Source organism: Otolemur garnettii, unplaced genomic scaffold (genome assembly GCF_000181295.1).
Source record: "Otolemur garnettii isolate 467f Iridium unplaced genomic scaffold, OtoGar3 scaffold00007, whole genome shotgun sequence".
In the NCBI taxonomy this organism is placed as follows: domain Eukaryota; kingdom Metazoa; phylum Chordata; class Mammalia; order Primates; family Galagidae; genus Otolemur; species Otolemur garnettii.
The window spans coordinates 21,622,993-21,642,186 of record NW_003852402.1 but is presented as its reverse complement, the minus strand read 5'-3'; the positions used below and the strand labels follow the sequence as shown (position 1 = coordinate 21,642,186).

The 19,194-nt window shown below is 41.6% G+C and overlaps 1 protein-coding gene across 38 annotated transcripts in view; it reads right to left on the bottom strand.

Moving 5' to 3' along the window:
• Window positions 1–19,194, bottom strand: part of ANKS1B (ankyrin repeat and sterile alpha motif domain containing 1B) — a 1,028,517-nt gene that overhangs the window by 58,458 nt on the left and 950,865 nt on the right. For 21 of the 38 annotated variants that reach the window (XM_012801222.2, XM_023509218.1, XM_003783324.1 and 18 more), the window contains 2 exons: window positions 2,304–2,432; window positions 27–98 (listed from right to left, as the gene is read on the bottom strand). In XM_012801222.2, coding sequence (XP_012656676.1) covers window positions 27–98; window positions 2,304–2,432 — 201 coding nt within the window. Of the gene's footprint in view, window positions 1–26; window positions 99–2,303; window positions 2,433–9,709; window positions 9,785–19,194 lie in introns of all 38 variants that reach the window. The other 17 variants (XM_023509216.1, XM_023509222.1, XM_012801227.1 and 14 more) reach the window with 2 other exon arrangements.

The window sequence follows — 19,194 nt, the reverse complement described above, 5'->3', positions numbered from 1 at the left end:
GAGAGAAAATAGTTTGGCAAACTCACCCGCATTTTCGCACAAGCATCTTGGGTTGATTCTGTCCCCCTAAGCTCTTTTATCAGCATAGAACCTAAATACTGAAATACGAAAATAAAAAAGAAAAAGAAAGAAAGAAAAATCAGTGATTTACGAAGAAAAGAGTGTAAACCTGAGTGACAGTTTAAAAGCAAATTGTGGAAGTATTGCTTGCTGGGTTTCCTGGCAAGTAAGTCGTTGCATACCTTTTGCAAAGTACCAGTAACTAATCCTAACAAATGAAAGCATTCATAGAGAAAATGCCGCAGAATTAACCATAAGTTCTGGGGACTGTAATTGCTCTTTATAATGAAACAGCAGCATCTTCTAAAGATGCCATCTTTCAAATCATATTTAACTGCAAAATGGGGGCATCTAAAAATGTTTCCCCCCTTTTTTTTTGAGGCAGCAATGTCTGCAAAAATAAATCACACTACTCCCCATGTAATTACAGGGTTGTATGAGACAGCTGAGGAGCCAACCAACATGGCCCCCGTTTGAGCTTATTCTGCCGCATAGGTAATTAACGATGGGCTGTTCTTAGGCAGAGATGCAGTTTGGGACCTCGTTCATTCACAGCTGTGGGCCCCGAGGTTGATCCACCTGAGAAGGGGGTGGGAGCGGGAGCCTGCAGGGAGGGAAGGCGTCATTCTCAGTTGTTTTGGGTGGGGGGGGGGAGAGCTGAGTCCTTGGGGGCAAAGATAGACTTGGAGGGAGATGGAGACCAGCAGGCTGAGAAGGTCTCCTCCCAGGAATCACTAACCACTCCCAGGATCGTCTAACCACTTTGCAGTTAGATGATCAGCTCCGATCCTGTCCCACCTTGCTACAAAACGCTGCTCAGGCTCCAGCTTCCGGCTGGGGACAAATGTCTATTTCTCTTATCAGCTGACTGCTCTTCAACCTTCCCAAGCTTCCAAGGGTTCCTTGGCTTTGTCATTCCCCCCTTTCTTACTGCCCTTCCTTAAAAAAGCTTTCTGTGTTTTATTTAAAAAAAGTGAATTAAGATAATTATTTTAGAAGAGATTTGAAGGATGCTTCCTAACAGGACTGGCGCCATCCTATCACTCTGCAGAAATGGCAGCACCAGTCTCAGGACCAGGGAAGCCCTGGCCTGAAGAGCAGGTGGTGCGTTCCCGGGCAGAGCGGCCGCAGAAGGCTCGGCCCAGGGCCTGGAAGAAAGGGATGTTCAGGAAGGCTCCGGGGATTTGGGGTTTGGCTTTTGGAGGAAGGAGCCATTTCAATCCTGAAGTCTGGGGGCAATACTATTGAAATAAATCTCATCCTGAAAGATAAAGAAACAGTAAAAAAAGAGCAGAAAGCACAAAATGAAAAGAAAACGTGTAAACTGCCATGAGATAATGACCAGGCCCACATCGTCATCAAATTAAGGCGACATGTATTATCTGGCGGTGAAAATCCGCATCTTTCAAGTTATCAGCAAAGTTTGCCTGGATCGAAACATTTCTTTTCAAGAGAGGCAGTTTCAACGTGCCGCTGAGGGCTCTGCCACAGTTTTTGGCTGTCGTCATGACAACCACCACCTGACCCAAAGCCCACAGTAGATGGTTGAACAGTCACCTGTTCGTATTATTCACAATTCTCAGCCAAGTATAACTGTTCTCACTCATCTAAAAAACAAACAAAAAAGTAAACCAGTATAATCCTCTAATGAAGAGAATGAGAAGAGTCGGGTGTTTATATAAAGTTGTAGACCCCGTGTTTTGAGACCTGATGTTTGGCCAGTGAGTGGAGGTGTACGTCGTGTGCTATACTTACTTTCATTACCATTTTAAGATCGTGCTTGATCACCTTTCTTTTAAAATACAGAGGGTGCCAAAAAAATGTATACATTTGTTATCTACGTATTCCTTTTTGAAGTTGAATCCCAGCCACCGTTACTGCTCGCATGTACGGAGACATGCTATGCACATCCATTTTACCTGCAATTCTTACGCTTTTGGGGAATGATTGATTTTAATTCTAACAAGATCTGTTAAAATGTGTATTTTTGGCACCCCAGGGATACAACTCTATAAGAATAAGGCAAAACAGCCCTTCAGCTTTCAAGATGAAAAGGGTTTGAAAGCTCTCGTCACCTGGACTTGATCTTTGGGTAGAAGGCTACTTGAAGAAAAAGTGAAGGGAAAAACCCTTCAGGAATCTCAGTGATGGACATTTTGATGTATTTTCAATATAGACATAAACAAACCTCACACATTCTCTCTTCCCACTTTTACCCAAATACTGAATTCAGGGTAACTTACAAAAGCTTTGTAATCACACGATTGGAAGATGAGCTTTTCTGGGTGGTGCTGCCAGTACTGTACTGGAGTGGACGCTGTGGCTTCATTTGGAGGTCGCAAGGTAATGGAAGGTTCTCCCCAGTCTCCTGTCTAAAAATGACATTTATTCTAGAGGCAATATGAGTGGTGAGCCAAGTTCATTCCCTGTATCTACCCTGAGTTCAACTTATACATGTGTGCCGTAAATATAAATATGCACTTGGGTGTATTATCTGTATATAAATGCTTTTATTGTTCATTATGTTTTTACATGTATTAGCATCCGATTGCTCAGAGCTCAGTTAATTTTTAAGGTGTGAGGTAGCTGAATTATTCCACCTTTAGGATGACACCCTGAGCTAAGAAATTTTAAAATAGAACATGAAGATACTGAAGAGATTAATAAATGATTTAGTAATCCCTAATTTTTCATCACAACAGAAAACATACAATCTTTAAAAGAATTTTTTTTTTCACAGTCTTACTTTGTCACCCTTGTTTAGAGTGCTGTGGGGTCATAGCTCACAGCAACCTCAAACTCCTGGGCTCAAGCTATTCTCTGCCCTCAGCTTCCCCAGTAGCTGGGACAATAGGCGCCACAACACCTGGCTATTTTTAGATTCAGGGTCTTGCTCTTGCTCAGACTGGTCTCCACCTCCTGAGCTCAAGCGATCCACCTGCCTTGGCCTCCCAGAGTGCTAGGATTACAGGTGTGAGCCACCGTGCCCGGCCCTAAAGGAATTTTTTTAAAAATTTGACTGAAAGATTTAGTTTGAATTGCCTTTATGTTCAGAATACACAGTTCTATAAATTTCAGTTCCCAAATAGGACATGTACTATGCACTTTGAATAATTTTAAATCTTTGAAAAAACAGTGCTATTAGCATGATACTACTCAAAATTTTGAAAGCAAAATTTACTAATGGGTGGACAACTCATTTCTCTCATCTAAATTCAGTTGTATTAAGTCAATGCTGTGAACACTGTGACTACCTTGAATGTACTTGGCTTCCTTCCTCAGAAAACTTATAGCACCAATGAAGACAAAACATTTGAACACCAAGTTTGATCTTATGTACCTGTGCACGTACTTGAGAACTCTGACTCATCAATACAAGAGCATGCACTTGTAGGCATATCTGATATATTCCCGTAACACAGATCTAAACTGGAAGGCCATCTCATCATTTCATTGATTGCTTTCCATGAGGTGAACTGCAACTTGTTTGATGACTATAAAACAAGTCTGAGTGACTCTTAAGTCAAAGGCCTGCCTCTTCCCGGCTCTACTCAGGTTTCCGTATCATACACGGGATAGTTCTTACCCTTTTCTGGGGTAAAGGTTCTGATTTTTCAAAGCTCAGTTTTTAATTCTCAAACAGACATAACTAAAACTATTATAGATAATAGGCAGATTTCGAAAGCCACTCTCTTCTCACCTAGATTTGGCTGGCCTTATTATAGAACTACAAGGAATTACTTTTCACGAGTTGGAAGAGTGTAAGATGGTCTGATGGGCTCCCAAACCAAATCTTGGTTAGGGAACCAGTTCCAATGAAGTACTAGCAAATGGGTTGACACACTGTATAGGGTTTCTTAAGGATTTTGAAGGAGTCTAAGACAAGAATGCAAAAGTTTGGATGTAGGTGTATGTTTTGGAAGGGAAAGGGAGTCCATAGATTTCATTAAATTCTTTGAAAGGATCTAGAAAGCCCCAAAGGTCTCCACAGATCTCCAGGAAGGGTTTAAATAAGCTGTGTATTCCAATGTTCTCTGAGTGGTTTGGACTTACGTTAGGTGCAGTATGAGGGGCTGCCAATAATAGAACGTTACATCTAGAGGACTTCAGGATTTCCCACAGCAGTAGAGAGCCTGAAGCTTTTCTCCTCGAGATGGGTCCCTTCCTATTGCAGGACAAGCAAAATTCACATCATGCTATTTCTTGACTCTCACTGTAGTGTGTGGCCAGTTGGAGCTGTTCCGGGTCCTCCCTCACACTCTGAACTTCTACTGCCCATGCTAGTTTTGTTCTAGTTGCTAATTTACTTGTATATGGCTCAATCTCCTATTCCCTGCCTGTTGGTATTGTCAGGACTTTACTTGTAATATTTTTAGCATTTTTGTAAAGATTCATTCCCAAGTTATTCTCTTTATATTTATATACATTTTTATTTTATAAAGGCAATAGCTGACTACAATTAATTTTAGGATTTTTTTCTTCTAGCTTCCTATTTTGATGTTTTCTTTTTCTTCTCTCTCACGTACCTGAATATTTGTTATCTCTCCAGTCTTTGTCTCAACTAGTTATGATTTGCTCTCAGAAAACTACTATTGTAATATAGGAAATGTGAATCTCCATAATATTTTAAAGTGCAGTGTAATAGCCTTTAAGTGATAATAACTTTGAATTGTGGCCACATGCAGCTATGGGTTCTTAAATAAAAGCTCTACCCAAATCTGGCCAATCCTCTTCTAATCTACCCCATTCAACTTCTCCCCCCACCCCCTTTCTCCCCTTCCCTCGATAAAGCAACAACAACATAGCAAACAGGTATTGGACATTTAAGTCACAGGTAACACTGTTAACAGAACAACAGAAGTTTGCACGAAACTCTATGGAATGATACAAGAGGAGGATCTGGTTGACTTCAAAAGTTCCTTTAATCCAGTGTCGGCTGATATGACAACGTGAACAAAGCATCAGATCTTCACGTGAGCCCTACAGTAGTTTAGCAGAGGTGCACCTTGGCCAAGCTCAACAGGCAGTTTTCAAAAAAGTGTGAACATGGCATGAGCTGAGGCCACCATGGGTTGCAGGGCAGAGCTGGGAATAAATAGGGCTGGGGATGGGAATGGATGGGTGAAGCTAGGGTTATGGGGGCATTTTCACGCATTAGTACATTAAGCATGCAAATCATATGCAAACTCATTCTATAATTGTTCAATTAACTCACACACTTTTACAATTAAACTTTAATGTGAGTTCCATATCCTTTAAGCCAGAGTTACAGCCAAATGCTGATCCAAATATTTACATCATCCACATAGGTTGAAGCAGCCATTTTGGGAGTAACAAGCCCAGCACATACAACCTCAGCCTGGAAATCATTGAGATCTCTTATTTGATAACTGCTTAAAGAAATTCGTGGCACATCCATTTAACTCTGCCTGGGCAGCACATCGTCTGCTTTCCTATGACTCCACTTTGTCCAGAAATCACTAAGCACCTGCTTTGAATACACTGTGATCTGACCGGACCTCCCCTGGGTGCAAAGGCAGGAGATTCTTAGGGAAGAGAAAGAGAATCCTTACTTCATTTTCTTGGTGGTCTTGAAACATTGCTCCAGTCCAAATATTTTAAAATTTCCTACAGGGACTGAATCTTCCTTTCTGGAAGGAGACACTGAATTTTGTCATATTTAGTGTTATTTCCGGAAATTTGTTTTCAAATAGATACAAAAGTATTCTTAAGATGGAATTCATTAAAAAAAAAGTCTTTTCTTCTTAGAAATTCATCAAGTTCCTCTCTCGTTCTCTTTCTCATGACTCTTTAGAAGACAATTAGTAGATGTTGGTGCTTCACTTTGGAATTAATTTAATGGGAATGGATGGACTCCAACAACTGGACTTAACATGACATTACTGCAGAGGACAGGGATGGCCTTGGCCCTTGGGTAGGATCCAGCTTTACCTGGTTGACTGCCAGTAAAAACAAAACAGTTCAGAGAACAAGGGCGCCTTAGGTCTCAACCCTCCTGGAGGTTGAATTACAGCAGGAGTGAGCTATGGAGGAATTAGGTAGAGGAGTTACTAAATGCAGTGGCCAAAGAGGCTAAAAAATAAAGATTTTTGCCTCATACATAAAATAATTTTGAACCTTAAAGTGCAGTTTTAGGTCTTGTTTAATAATACATTCATGTCTACATAATACCTATAGGTCCTTGGGCAAAAATTTTTAATTAATTTAAATAATTTCCCACTTAAAAATGCTTATTAAATATTAAATAAAAATTTCACAGGCCTAAGAAATCTCTTATTTCCATAGTGGTTTATAATCAAAGCTTACCTTTTTTTTTTTTTTGGAGACAGGGTTTTATTCTGCTACCCAGGCTAGAGTGCAGTGGCCCCATCATAGCTCACTGTAGCCTTGAACTCCTGAGCTCAAGTGATCGTCTTACCTCAGCCAGACTACAGATGCATACCACTGCACCTGGCTGATTATTTTTAATTTTTTGTAGAGATAAGGTCTTGCTATGGTGCCAAGCCTGTTTTCAAATTCGTGGCCTCAAGCAATCTTCCCACCTCAGCCTCACAGAGTGCAGGGATTATGGATCTAAGCCACCTTATCTAGCCATAGTCAAAGTTTATCTTTAATGAAAAGTAGATCTAAACCTAGGTAACAGTGATGCAATAATATTTAATTAGAATAACAAAATGAGGCAGGAAAAGTTTCGGGTAGAATTCTGTCCTATTTTAAACCATTAGTAACAATGAGAAATTAAAGTGATCCATGGTACTCCTAATAATCATCTTCAGGCTATCTCTTTTTTTTTTTTTTGAGACAGAGCCTCAAGCTGTCCCCCTGGGTAGAGTGCCGTGGCATTACAGCTCACAGCAACCTCCAACTCCTGGGCTCAAGCGAGTCTCCTGCCTCCGCCTCCCAAGTAGCTGGGACCACAGGCGCCCGCCACAACGCCCGGCTATTTTTTGGTTGCATGCGTCATTGTTGTTTGGCGGGTCCGGGCTGGGGATTCGAACCCGCCACCTTAGGTGTACGTGGCTAGCGCCTTAGCCGGTTGAGCTATAGGTGCTGAGCCAGGCTATCTCTTTAGTGCTTTAAATACTTATGAAAATCTTTCCTTTAGGTTCATATATTTGAATAATCTTAATGTCCCAAGAATTTCTTCATGGCTTAAAAACCTCACTTGGTACTTATTATTTTTTGTATGTATGCCTTGAGGCTTTTCCAGTGCATCTATAAATGCACTAAAGGACATTATTTAAACAAAGGAAAATCTACATCATTAACTGTCTGTTTGAAACCCCATAAAAACTAACCTTCTAACATAACCGAAAAGCATGATCTGAGATTAGAAATTTCAATGGAGAGTTGATTTTATTTAACAGGTATTTAGCACCTGCTGAGTATCAAGTCATAGTCTGGCTGAGTTTAAAGGGCTATAATTGGGGTCCCACCTAACTTAAGATAATTAAATTCAATATTCTATTACACCACCAGCTGAAAAATCTAAAACTATCAACTTAAGTTAGATATAAAACATTACAAAAAATTCACAAAAGCTCAACTGGATGGCAGATTCCAAAATGTAGCTTTCAAACTTTACATGATTTCAAAAGGTGGTTAATAGCTATAAGTCTTGGGTGGTGCCTGTGGCTCAAGGAGTAGGGCCCTGGCCCCATATACCGGAGGTAGTAGGTTCAAACCTGGCCCCGGCCAAAAACTACAAAAAAAAAAAAAAAGCTGTAAGTTTTTAGGTCATAGGCACCAAATGCCTAAGGCAAATTCTAAAAGAGATCACATCACGTACTGTCTGTCCCCCAAAGGGAAACTGAATATTACATATTCTACACGCTTCCAGAATAAAAAGGGAAGAATTTTTTCCATAGTCATACTTTTCTTGAGAAAAAAGTTTCCCAAGGACGTCAGTAAATAATTAAAAGCCATGATTATGACTTAGCTTTCTAACATTCACAGAAAGGGATGGCATTTTCTAAGCCTTGTATTATTCTTTCAAAAATTAGGACTTAATTGATTTTTTAAATAGAAGCTTTTAAGTCTTTTCTACCAAGAACTTCTCCTACCCACCTGCTTGTAAATTTAGATCTGAATAGTAACAAACATTACTCTCTCTGTCTTCAGAACACTTAACACAAAACCAAAATGGTTTTTAAATGATATTTGTTACTTTAAGGTTTAACTTTCAAAAATTTGGACAAATTTCAGAGATGGACTACCCAACATACATAAGGTATACGGCTATGGTGGGGGGGCAGAGCACAAAATTCGTGTGCAATCTAAATACATGTGCTGTTTAGACAACTATTGAAAATTGCACACGAACTTTATGGCCCCTGTGTATGTGATAACATTTACTTTCTGAAATCTGTAAGGCTTTGAAGAATGCTCTATACAGCTCTCTGCTTATACATGTGCGTAAGCGCAGACGTGGATGTAAGGAAGAGGCCTCTTATAAACATTCACACACATCTGAAAGCAGGATGCTGCAGTTGTTTTCAAAAACCTTCAAGAATAAAGCATGCTAGTTTGGTCACATGCAGTTGGGTATGCTCAATTTTTTTTTTCTTTTCGTTGATAAAGAGCAGAGATGGCCACGTGTGAGCACGTTAAAGCTTTGCTTAGCATATATAGAGGTTCAGGAGGAACTGCTAGGTTATGTGAGCACCAGTCCTAGGCAACGTATCAACATCACAGTCCTCAGAGCCAAAAGTCCCATGCACAGGAGGACAGATGTAGGTGACGCAGCATCCCAAAAGGCACGTCACAAAAATGCCCGGGAGACACCCCTTCACATGCCACCCCAACAATTCTGCTCAGTGATTCTCAACCCAACGTCTCAACCTCTCAGACGGCAGGCTATCCAAATAGGAAAATTTAACAGGAGGTGAAAATACAATTGTCTTTTAAAATACAAGACATAAAAATCCAAACATTGAAATGTTTTCTTTTCTGGTGAAAAGAATTTTTTTCCTCTAAAGTATGCAAAGGTGAAATGTGAACATTTGAGTTTTAAGCAGCTCAGAGTAAAACGGGCCACAACCGCACACATATTCCAAAGATCAATTTCAGGATCGTCCAATGGAAAAAAGGCTGAGAACCACTTGGTAGCTGTTTCCCACTTTGCCTCCTCCCGTATTTGCATAAAATGTATACAAAGTATCATGCAAATCATACTCAAATCTTTCTCGCCAGGAAAGCAAGGGAATCTTTGAGCACTATTAGACACAAAAGGTTGAATAGCCCATGGACATGGAGAAGTACAAAATGGGGGGGGAGAATAACGCTGATATATACATATTACTTTATATATATCAGTATCAGTTCACCCTGTTCCTGTAGAAGCAAGCTAACACAGATGCCTGGAACGAAAGCCAAAACTCAACATGGGACAGATTTTCAACTGCGGACTTTAAAACCAAAGATGGGTCTCATTTGGGAACAATGTTTGCACATCAACTAGTCACAAGGCACAGTCAATGAAGGATACCAGACAGAGAATCTCAGGAATCGAGAGACGTTACAGATCGTCTGCATTGCCAGGACACAGTACCTGTAGCTCTTGACAACACTTTGCAACACATCACACAGCGCAAGTTCAGGAGGAGAAAATAACCGTTTGTAACCTTACATTATGAACCTGATGGATCGCTGAGAAAGGAAATCCAGCATTCTGATTGGTCCATATTTCACAGACAGACGACTGCTGGTATAAACAGAAAACTATCTTATCTTGTCAATATTTAAAACATGGCAGCTACCAAGGTAGCATCCAGGAAAGAGGAAAATCATAAAAGGCAAAGAATCACATTTCTTTTAAAAAACTTCAAAAAAAGGTTTTAGGATGCCCACATTTTAATAATTGACTCTTAATTTTTTTTTTTTTTGCTTAAAAAATCATTTCAGGGTTGGCTGGAATAAAAAAAAAAGATCATTTATGCATTAGTGTTAACATTAAGAAAAATGACCCATAAATTATACACCCTGGACAAAGCAAATTGTGTTGTAACATTTGCCAGAAAGAATGGAAATACCTTCCTTCTTCATATCGGTATTTTCAGAGGATAAATATTTTTATTAACTTCAAGGTATGTGGGGGGAAAATACCCTTTAACATAGGCCCAATTTTTTTATTTTGTTATCTTCAATGACCAAGAGCGAACAAGGCAATGAAGTGACATTCTTGATTTAGTCATTGATCCATTTGATAAGCCTAGATGATACTTATGCCTCTGGAGTCCTCTGGGGCAAACCTCTGTAGTTAACAAGGGAAAAAGTGTCCGTTTGCTCCCTGGTCCTGGGAATGGTGATGGAGGTGGCAAAGGAGGCTGAAGCAGAGAAAAGTCAGGCTCAGGGAATCTCAGTTTATGGAAACAGCGTCTGTGAGTCTAATCAGCCAGCTCTATAACTAACTGTGTCTGTCCACCGCATGTCATTAAACCCCCTAAGGCAATCAGGTTTGCTCAGAAGGAAACGCCAGAGTAACCCGCAACCCCTCCCAGGAGTGACAGCATAAACCACCAAATGAACCCACTTGGCTTGACCTTCCCAGAGTTCTTTGCCTGCATTTCATCCTTCTAAAAGGCACTGTGAAATTGAATCACGGAAAATGGCAGAGTGCCTGAACTTACTCAGCAAGCTCTGCGAGCATCTCCCGAGTTCATAAACAGAGCGTACAGAGATCATCGCAGGAAGAAGATAAGCATATAATCACGATATGGTTTAGAAACCCAGCAAAGAACAGTATCAGCAGTAAACAAATCATGGAAAAGAAAGCTTCTTCCTAGGAAAAAGTTTCCCCTACCCTGCCCTCCCAGGATCGCTCTCTGGAAATTCAGCATCTCTGTCTCCGGGGCCAACAGCATCTCCACTCACACCTGCACCTTTGCTTTGTGGCCCTCTGTCATCTGGATGGCGGCCTAAGGACAGACTGTCAGGAAACTGACAGTCTGTTAGGATGGCTCCCCAGGGTCTGAACAAAGTCACACACACACCACCTCCCATTCACAGCAGCTTTGTCCCCACTCTAATCTTCTTGCTAATTTTTCAACAGGGGGAGCCTCCTCTCAAAAATTAATTCTCTGGTAAGTTACGTAAGTCTTAGGCCCATTAACTCCCACCCTCCTCGCGCTGGCCTTGTCTCCGATAGCTGTCATCTGATTTAAACACACTATCTCCATGCCTCAGCTGGATTACCATCTTAACTGGAGCCAAACATACTCCAGGCAATCCCTGACCTTTTCAGCACTCTCACCCACAGTGAGCTAATTCTTTTATGCAAATCACATCTTCTACAACTTTCTGGTGCTAGTAATAACCCAGAGACCACCTGTCATCTGACAGATGAAGACATAGACATTTGGAGAGGTTGGTAGCTTGCTCAAGCTGCACAGGGGAGTGGGAGGGCCAGGAAGGCGTGTGAGCCCAGTACTGACATCAGTGGAAGGCAGAGAGCAGCTCCAGGTACATGGAACTTGTTTTACTGATCCTGAAACAAGTGCAACCAGTTCATGGAACAGTTTCAATTCTACAGGGGTTCAAACACCTAACAATTGTATTATTTTCCAAATACTCCCAAGTAGGCCATGCTGCGTAACATTTGGGACAGACTGCAGAACTTCTCAGTCACTTCAAGTCACAAATAATTCATTTTGCATAAAATCAATCTCCTATCTGTTTTAAACTTTCCCCTGTCTTATCATGCACCAGTGCAGTGCTCAGTATCTACAAGAAAATTCCCACTTAGCGTCCTGTTACACTATCTCCCAACAGTCCCGGAAAGTTAGCAGAATTAAGGAGGGAAGAAAAGATCTCCTACCATAAAAATTCCTATAAAAATGTTCTCAGTGAAGAAAAAAAAAAAAAACATACCTCTAGTCATAGACACCAAAGAGAACTCATTCGTGGCTTATAAGCACTTTTAAAGAAGTTGTAATAACCATTTTCCATTGATAAGCTATGTTTTAAACTAAAAAAGTAAAACCTCTATAATTTCTACTGTAGCAGTTATGCACCCCCATAATGACATTTCAGTCCTGAACAGATTGAATACATTATGGTGGTCCTGTAAGATTATAACACTGTCAAAGATACTGTTTTTACTGTACCTTTTTCTATCTTTAGATATGAAAATACCACTGTGTTACAACTGCCTGCAGTACTCAGTAGAGTAACATGCTGTACAGGTTTGTAGCTTGGAGCAGGAGGCTACATTATTTAGCCTAGTGTGTGGTAGGCTAGGGCATCTCCATCTTTGTAAGTATGCTCAGTAACATCCACACCACAAGGAAATAGCATGACGACACATTTTTCGGAATGTAGCCTCATCATTAAAAAAGGCATGACTGTAATTGTGTGACTCAGTGCAAATGGTAAAAAGTCAGAATTTTAAAACAGAGTTTAAAGTAAAGGCAGTTTAGTTATTTAGTTATTTAGACAGAGCCTCAAGCTAGTCCCCTGGGTAGAGTGCTGTGACATCACAGCTCACAGCAACCTCCAACTCCTGGGCTCAAGTGAGTCTCCTGTCTCCGCCTCCCAAGTAGCTGGGACCACAGCTGCCCACCACAACGTCTGGCTATTTTTTGGTTGCAGCCGTCATTGTTGTTTGGCAGGCCCGGGCTCGATTCGAACCCACCACCTTAGGTGTATGCGGCTGGTGCCTTAGCCACTTGAGCCACAGGTGTGAAGGTGGTTTTATTTTTTTTAAAGCTGATACATTGTAGATTTTATAGTAATTCTATTGGCAATCAATAATTCATCAGGCTTATAGATCAGCATGAAAGTGGACCAGCTGTAAATTGTTTATTCATAATACAAAATGGCTCTTCTCTTAGACACGGGGTTCTAAACTCAGTACATTTTTTAAATGCAAGGGAGTTTCCACTGCAGAAATTCACTGTATTCACGAAGGCCACACGTCTGTCGGAGTACAGCACGTACTGAGATACTGAGCTTTGGAAAATTTTGAGCAAGAAAACAGAATAGCAGTGATACAATTTCATCTGGGGCCAAAATTCCTAGGAAAGCAGTAATTTACACCTAAGTTTTACTTAAGCTTGAGAATGTCTTCATCTGTAAAGAAGAAGAGTGTTTGACCTACTTATTTCACCAGGTGGCTGGGTAGCTCATGAGGAGTTTCTTGAGAGAGGAATCTTTTTCACAGCTAAATCTCTAGAGCCTGGAACACAGAAGAAGGCCCTGCAACATACTTTCTAAATGAATGGAATCCTGTAATAGTTTCAAAAGCTCTTGGTACATGGCCTACCTCTCTGCAAACATCAGTCAATAGTATTATTCCTGGTTATTCTGTAATTGGTCTGATTTATTTGTCCCACTTGTGCCGTTAGTAAACTCTGTTGCTGTCAATATGCTCCTGGTAAAATGCACCAGAAATTAATCATGCAGATTTCCTATTAGAAAAGTCCTCATTTTTCCTGATCAAGGCTGAGAAGGGGCTGCCAACTTTGCCAAAGAGAGAAGGAACATTTGTCATTAGCACACCTATGTGCCAAAGGGCTGCTTGCAGAGAGCTTGGAAACAATTCTGTAAAAGAATGTTAATCACCCCTTTGCAATTTCATGTACTAATTAATTTTTTCTCACTTTCTTTTCCACACAGACTGCAAAGGCTCATTTCGTTTTCCTGAACCTGAATCACCATGAAATCCAAACAAAGGGGCGTTAAGCAAAGACAGAGTAGATTTATAAACTGAGATAGCTTCAATCATTCAATGTTTACTGGATGCTGAAGTCAACACCCGTTTGAAGGGGAAGCATTTTACGTTTAGTTCAGAGCTCTCCCTTGACTCTGGAAATGGTTTCTCCAAACACAACACACATCTCGTTCTTGTTACCATCTTGTACCTCAGGTTGCCATGACTTCAGTTCAGAAAACACAACACAATTGCATTCAAATGTGATCCCCAAATAAAAAGGGTAGTGGCAATTTCCAAAGTTTTCTCCCTATAGGTGGACTTCTCTTCTGCTCAACGGGTGACAATCCATCGTCTACAATACCTTCTCTCTCCTTCATCATCTGCTTGGCTCTTTACTGAAGCATTCTCAGAAAGGACTGGGACATCTTCCAAGAGAAGCAAACTTTCCTTGAAGCAACTTCATCCTCAACCTCCTGCTCAATTTCTGTTCTTTAAGCAAAGCTCCCTGAGAGGGGTCTCTACTTTCTTTTTTCCTATCCTCACCCAGCCCACTCTGCTGAAATGAAAACATTTCATTTTCTGTAACCCATCTGACACCCTTGGTCACCCCTCCCATTTCACAGCCTCCTTTTCTGCTTCCTAATACCTGACCCTCCCTGGAACACAAGTCTCAATCCTCCTCCCGTCCTTCTTGGCTGGACTAGGGGTCTCATGCAGCCCTGACTCCTAAATGTCTATCCCCAGTGCAGACCTCTTCCCTGAACTCTGGACTTGGACTCCCAGCTGGACTCCTCCACACCTCTACTCTTACATTTAATAGATATCTCAATCTTCATTTAAATGCCCCAAACCAAACTCCGGATTACCCTACCTTCCCTATAATGTAGATTTCCCATCTCAGCAAATGGCAACCCCGTCTCCCAGTTGTTCAATCTATTTTTTTTGGCCGGGGCTGGGTTTGAACCCACCACCTCCGGCATATGGGGCCGGCGCCCTACTCCTTTGAGCCACAGGCGCTGCCCACCAGCTGTTCAATCTTACAACGTCGCAGCTGTCATCTCTCTTAACAGTCCACGTCCAATCCAGCAGCAAAGCCCCTTGAATCTGCTTCTAAAATCTTCCTCTCTTGCCACTCCCTGGTCCAAGCCACTCCCTTTGCTCATTCGGATTATTCCACTGTCGTCCTAGCTGGGCTCCTGGCTTTCATCTTCATCTCCTTACAGCCTGTTCTTCATACAGTAGCCAAAACGACCCGTTTAACTTGAAAGCCAGATCATGCCACTCAGCTCCATTCAACTCAGAAGAAAGTTCCAAGTCCTACGACAGCCAGGGAGGTTCTCCATCCTGCGGTTTCCCTCTGCTCCCCTCCCCTACCGTGTCTCCTCTTGTGCCCTGGGCTCCGACAGCAAAGCCCACCTTTCTCTCTCTGCTTTCTTTCTCCTTCCGCCTCCAGACACCTCTGGGCCAGCTCCCTCACCTCCTCCAGATTCTCCTCTAATGCCACCTTCTTAGCGTCCTTTCCTCATCACTGCAGCATATCAAATCCAAGTCAAGTCCATGCTTTTCACTCTGCCAAAGGATTATTCTTTCTAGTAGAAATGTAATATGTAAGAAAAGTTTGAAGCATAAGAACCTATCTCCCTTATTCAATAGAAACATGTGCGTGCTCTGGAAACTTGATAGTAGAATCCAGATAACAGCTTAAAAGTTAAAATATAAAAATGTCATTGGGTGGCGCCTGTCGCTCAAAGGAGTAGGGCACTGGCCCCATATGCTGGAGGTGGTGGGTTCAAACCCAGCCCTGGACAAAAACTGCAAAACAAAAACAAAAACAAAAAAACACCATCATATAAATGGCTGAAGCGTTGGAAAAAGAAAAAAAATTATGTGGCACCAGAAAACATGACATTTTGGAGGGAGAGTATTGTTTATCCCCATATGTGTGGAACTGAGCACGATTTGAAAATTATTCAAAGATTATTGGCAATAATTCAATATTGATTCCTTATTTTAACATTATTAAAAAAGACTCAATGTCGTATGTAAGTGAAAATGCCTTTAGTATTTTAAAGATACCTTTTAAAATATATTTTCACCATCATAATGTTCTCTGATTGCATGCTAGGAGCAATTACTTTACTTCCTTCACAATATTTTTGAATTTCACTCTGTAATTAGTTAGCAAGTGATTTAAAATATTACTTCAGAGCTATGAGCCTCCAATTGTGGTGTTCAAAAGATAAGTAGAAGTAATTAAGTCATGGAAAAGAAAAAAAAAAAAAAGGAACCTGTCTCCTGGACACCCTGGCAGCTATGTAGAGTTACCGATTGTCTGTTGTGTACAAGGCACGGGTCACAGAGTAAGTAGGAATCAGCCTGACTCTTCGTCAGTGTTTATAGGAGGAATTGTTCTGGACATGATCCTTTTTCCATCGCCAGAACCAGGGCAGTGCTGGGATTGAGAGGCAGACACTGGGATTGAGAGGCAGATGCTGGGGCTCAGAACAGAGCAAGCGGATGACAGCTCCATCCCTGCAACACCACCAATTAGGCGCTGGAAGCCTTCCGGGAGTCTGCTGATGTTGTACTTTAATAAAGAAACTTTTATGAATACAACCCTCCAGTCAGATTCTATCAGAGATGAAATTATCTGCTTTGCTGGAGCCCTGGGGAGAAAAACAATCCACTTTTCCTCTATTTCTCCCGTACGGTCATCATAACACTTGCAACGCTTCGGGGTGTTCAGAAATTGACTAGAAAGACTACAACCAGAGGTAAGAAAGGTTCAGAGTGAAAGCTAAGGGGATAACGAAGTGCATTCCCTCTCAGCTGCTTCTTTTCTGGACATTAATTGAACCCTGCCTGAAAATCAGGAGCTTTTTGTTTTTCTTTTTGAGTTACCTGGAGGCCCCGGGCCAGCCTCTTAGCATTTCTCCCATCCCACTATCGTAGACAGAGGCACGATCCTCCCTCTCTTCTCCTGGGTACGTTTCGAGATACATACTTGACCCTCTAACAGTGGCATGTAACTTTGAGTCTTCTCTTCAACGACACTGTCAGCTCCTCAAGTTCAGCTGAACTATTATTTATTTCTACTGAACTACTATGTATTTCTACTTCTGAAGTGTGAGAGAAAAAGTTCCTGGTGCATCACTGACCTTTTTTACAAAAGGTTTATGATGAATTATTGTATTTGTAGGAAATGCAGCTTCCTATCATTCCTCCGCCTTTCTGAGGAGCAGCCCTTCTAGAACTTCATGATCGTGACCTTCCCCTGTGTCTATGGGGAAGATTCTTGGGACAGATCAGGAATCACCTGCTGGGAGGGACAAGCCATCCAACAGTTGTTTCTCCAACGTCTGCATAGAGTGACCCGCTATTGCTGGAATTAGCATTAATCAGCCTACCAAATAAGTTGTGGTTCCACAGTAAGTCCCTTAGCATGACATAGTTCTGATACTTTCCTTCCTTTCATCCCTCCCTCCTTTCCCCTCTGTCCTCTCTCTGTCCCTTTGTTCTTCCTTCCCTCCCTCGTTCCTTTCCTCCTTCCCTCTTTCCACTCTAATTCTGGTACTGACAGCACACAAAATAAGCCCTTCGCTGCCTGAGGTAGGGCAGTACTATAGGCTTACGATACTCCTGTTATTCATTTGTAGAAATAATACATAACCTGCATTCCCTAATATGACAGTTGTAGCCCTGAATGGCATTACACAATTATTTATGAAATCTCTTCACCGGAAAAAAATAGAGCACAGGGGAAGAAAAATGAACATCGTCTGTACAGTCTGGATCTCATTGTACAGATCCTCAGGTTCTGTGAACGATTCAGAGACTTTAAGTCATGCAGTTTATAGCAATATGGGCTACTTTACTGGCTCCGTCTCAAAGTTGGGATGCCGTTGCTACAGATGGAAACGTTTTTCAGGACCAATAAAAAGCGGAAATGTTACTAACCCATTCAGAAAAGCACGGATCAGCTTTCTATCATAACGTGAACTGCTGCAACCACCCCTGCCCCCCTGATTCTGCAAAGTAATGTTGTTCTTTGTCTGTGATATCTCTTTCAAATGCACATGATGCTCCTTTCCTGCAAACCGAGGCTGTCATTTCCTTTACTTAAATACATCTATTAACTATAGCCTCAACATTTGTTTCCTGCTTCTGGTAACAAAAGAGGTATGGGATCAAGTCATTTATTCAACCACATCTACTGAAACCCACTATTTCCTCATTTTATCCTGTGAAAAATATTGACAAACAAGGTCTAGTTGATCAATCGTCGGAATGGTGCCAACCTAAAAGGTCTCTTTGCCCAGCTCCACCTCATTCAAAACGTCACTCAATCTACTGGAGGACTACTCAAAACGTATGTTTTACTAAGGTTAGTTTTTAATTTTATTCTATTTATTTATTCATTTTTAGAGATAGAGTTTCAACGTGCCATCCAGCCTGGAGTGCAAAGGAACATTGCAATGGAGTGCAACGATTGATTGTAGTTCAATACAGCCTTTAACTCCTGGGCTCAAGCGATCCTCCTGCCTCAGGCTCCCACTGAGCCTGACTGAGGTAAGCTTTTTCTTTTTTTTTTTTTTTTGAGACAGAGCCTCAAGCTGTCCCCCTGGGTAGAGTGCCGTGGCATCATGCTCACAGCAACCTCCAACTCCTGGGCTCAAGCGAGTCTCTTGCCTCCGCCTCCCAAGTAGCTGGGACCACAGGCGCCCGCCACAACGCCCGGCTATTTTTTTTTTGGTTGCAGCCGTCATTGTTGTTTGGCGAGTCCAGGCTGGGGATTCGAACCCGCCACCTTAGGTGTACGTGGCTGGCGCCTTAGCCGGTTGAGCTATAGGCGCCGAGCCAGCTTTTTCTTTATTTATTTTTACTTTATTTAGTTTTATTTATTTATTTATTTATTTATTTATTTTTGAGATAGAGTCTCACTTTCTTACCCTGGGTAGAGTGTTGTGGTGTCATAGCTCACAGCAACTTCAAACTCTTGGGCTCAAGTGATCGTCTTGCCTCAGCCTCCCTAGTAGCTGGGACTATAGGCACCTGCCACAATGCCTGCCTAGTTTTCCTATTATGAGTAGAGATGGGGGTCTCACTCTCGCTCAGGCTGGTCTTGAACTCCTGAGTTCAGGAAATCCCCTAGCTTTAGTTTCCCAAAGTGCTAGGATTATAGGTTTGAGCCAGTGCACCCAGCCTGAGGTGAGCTTCTTATTTTTTTAAATTTATTTTTATTTATCTTTTTGAGACAGAGCCTCACTTTGTCACCCTCAGTAGAGTGCTGAGGCATCACAACTCACAGCAACCTCAAGCTCTTGGGCTCAAGCAATTCTTTTGCCTCAGCCTCCCAAGTAGCTAGGACTACAGATGCCCACCACAACAGCTGGCGATTTTTATTTTATTTTATTTTATTTTTAATTTTTATTAAGTCATAGACACATAGCTCATGCATACAT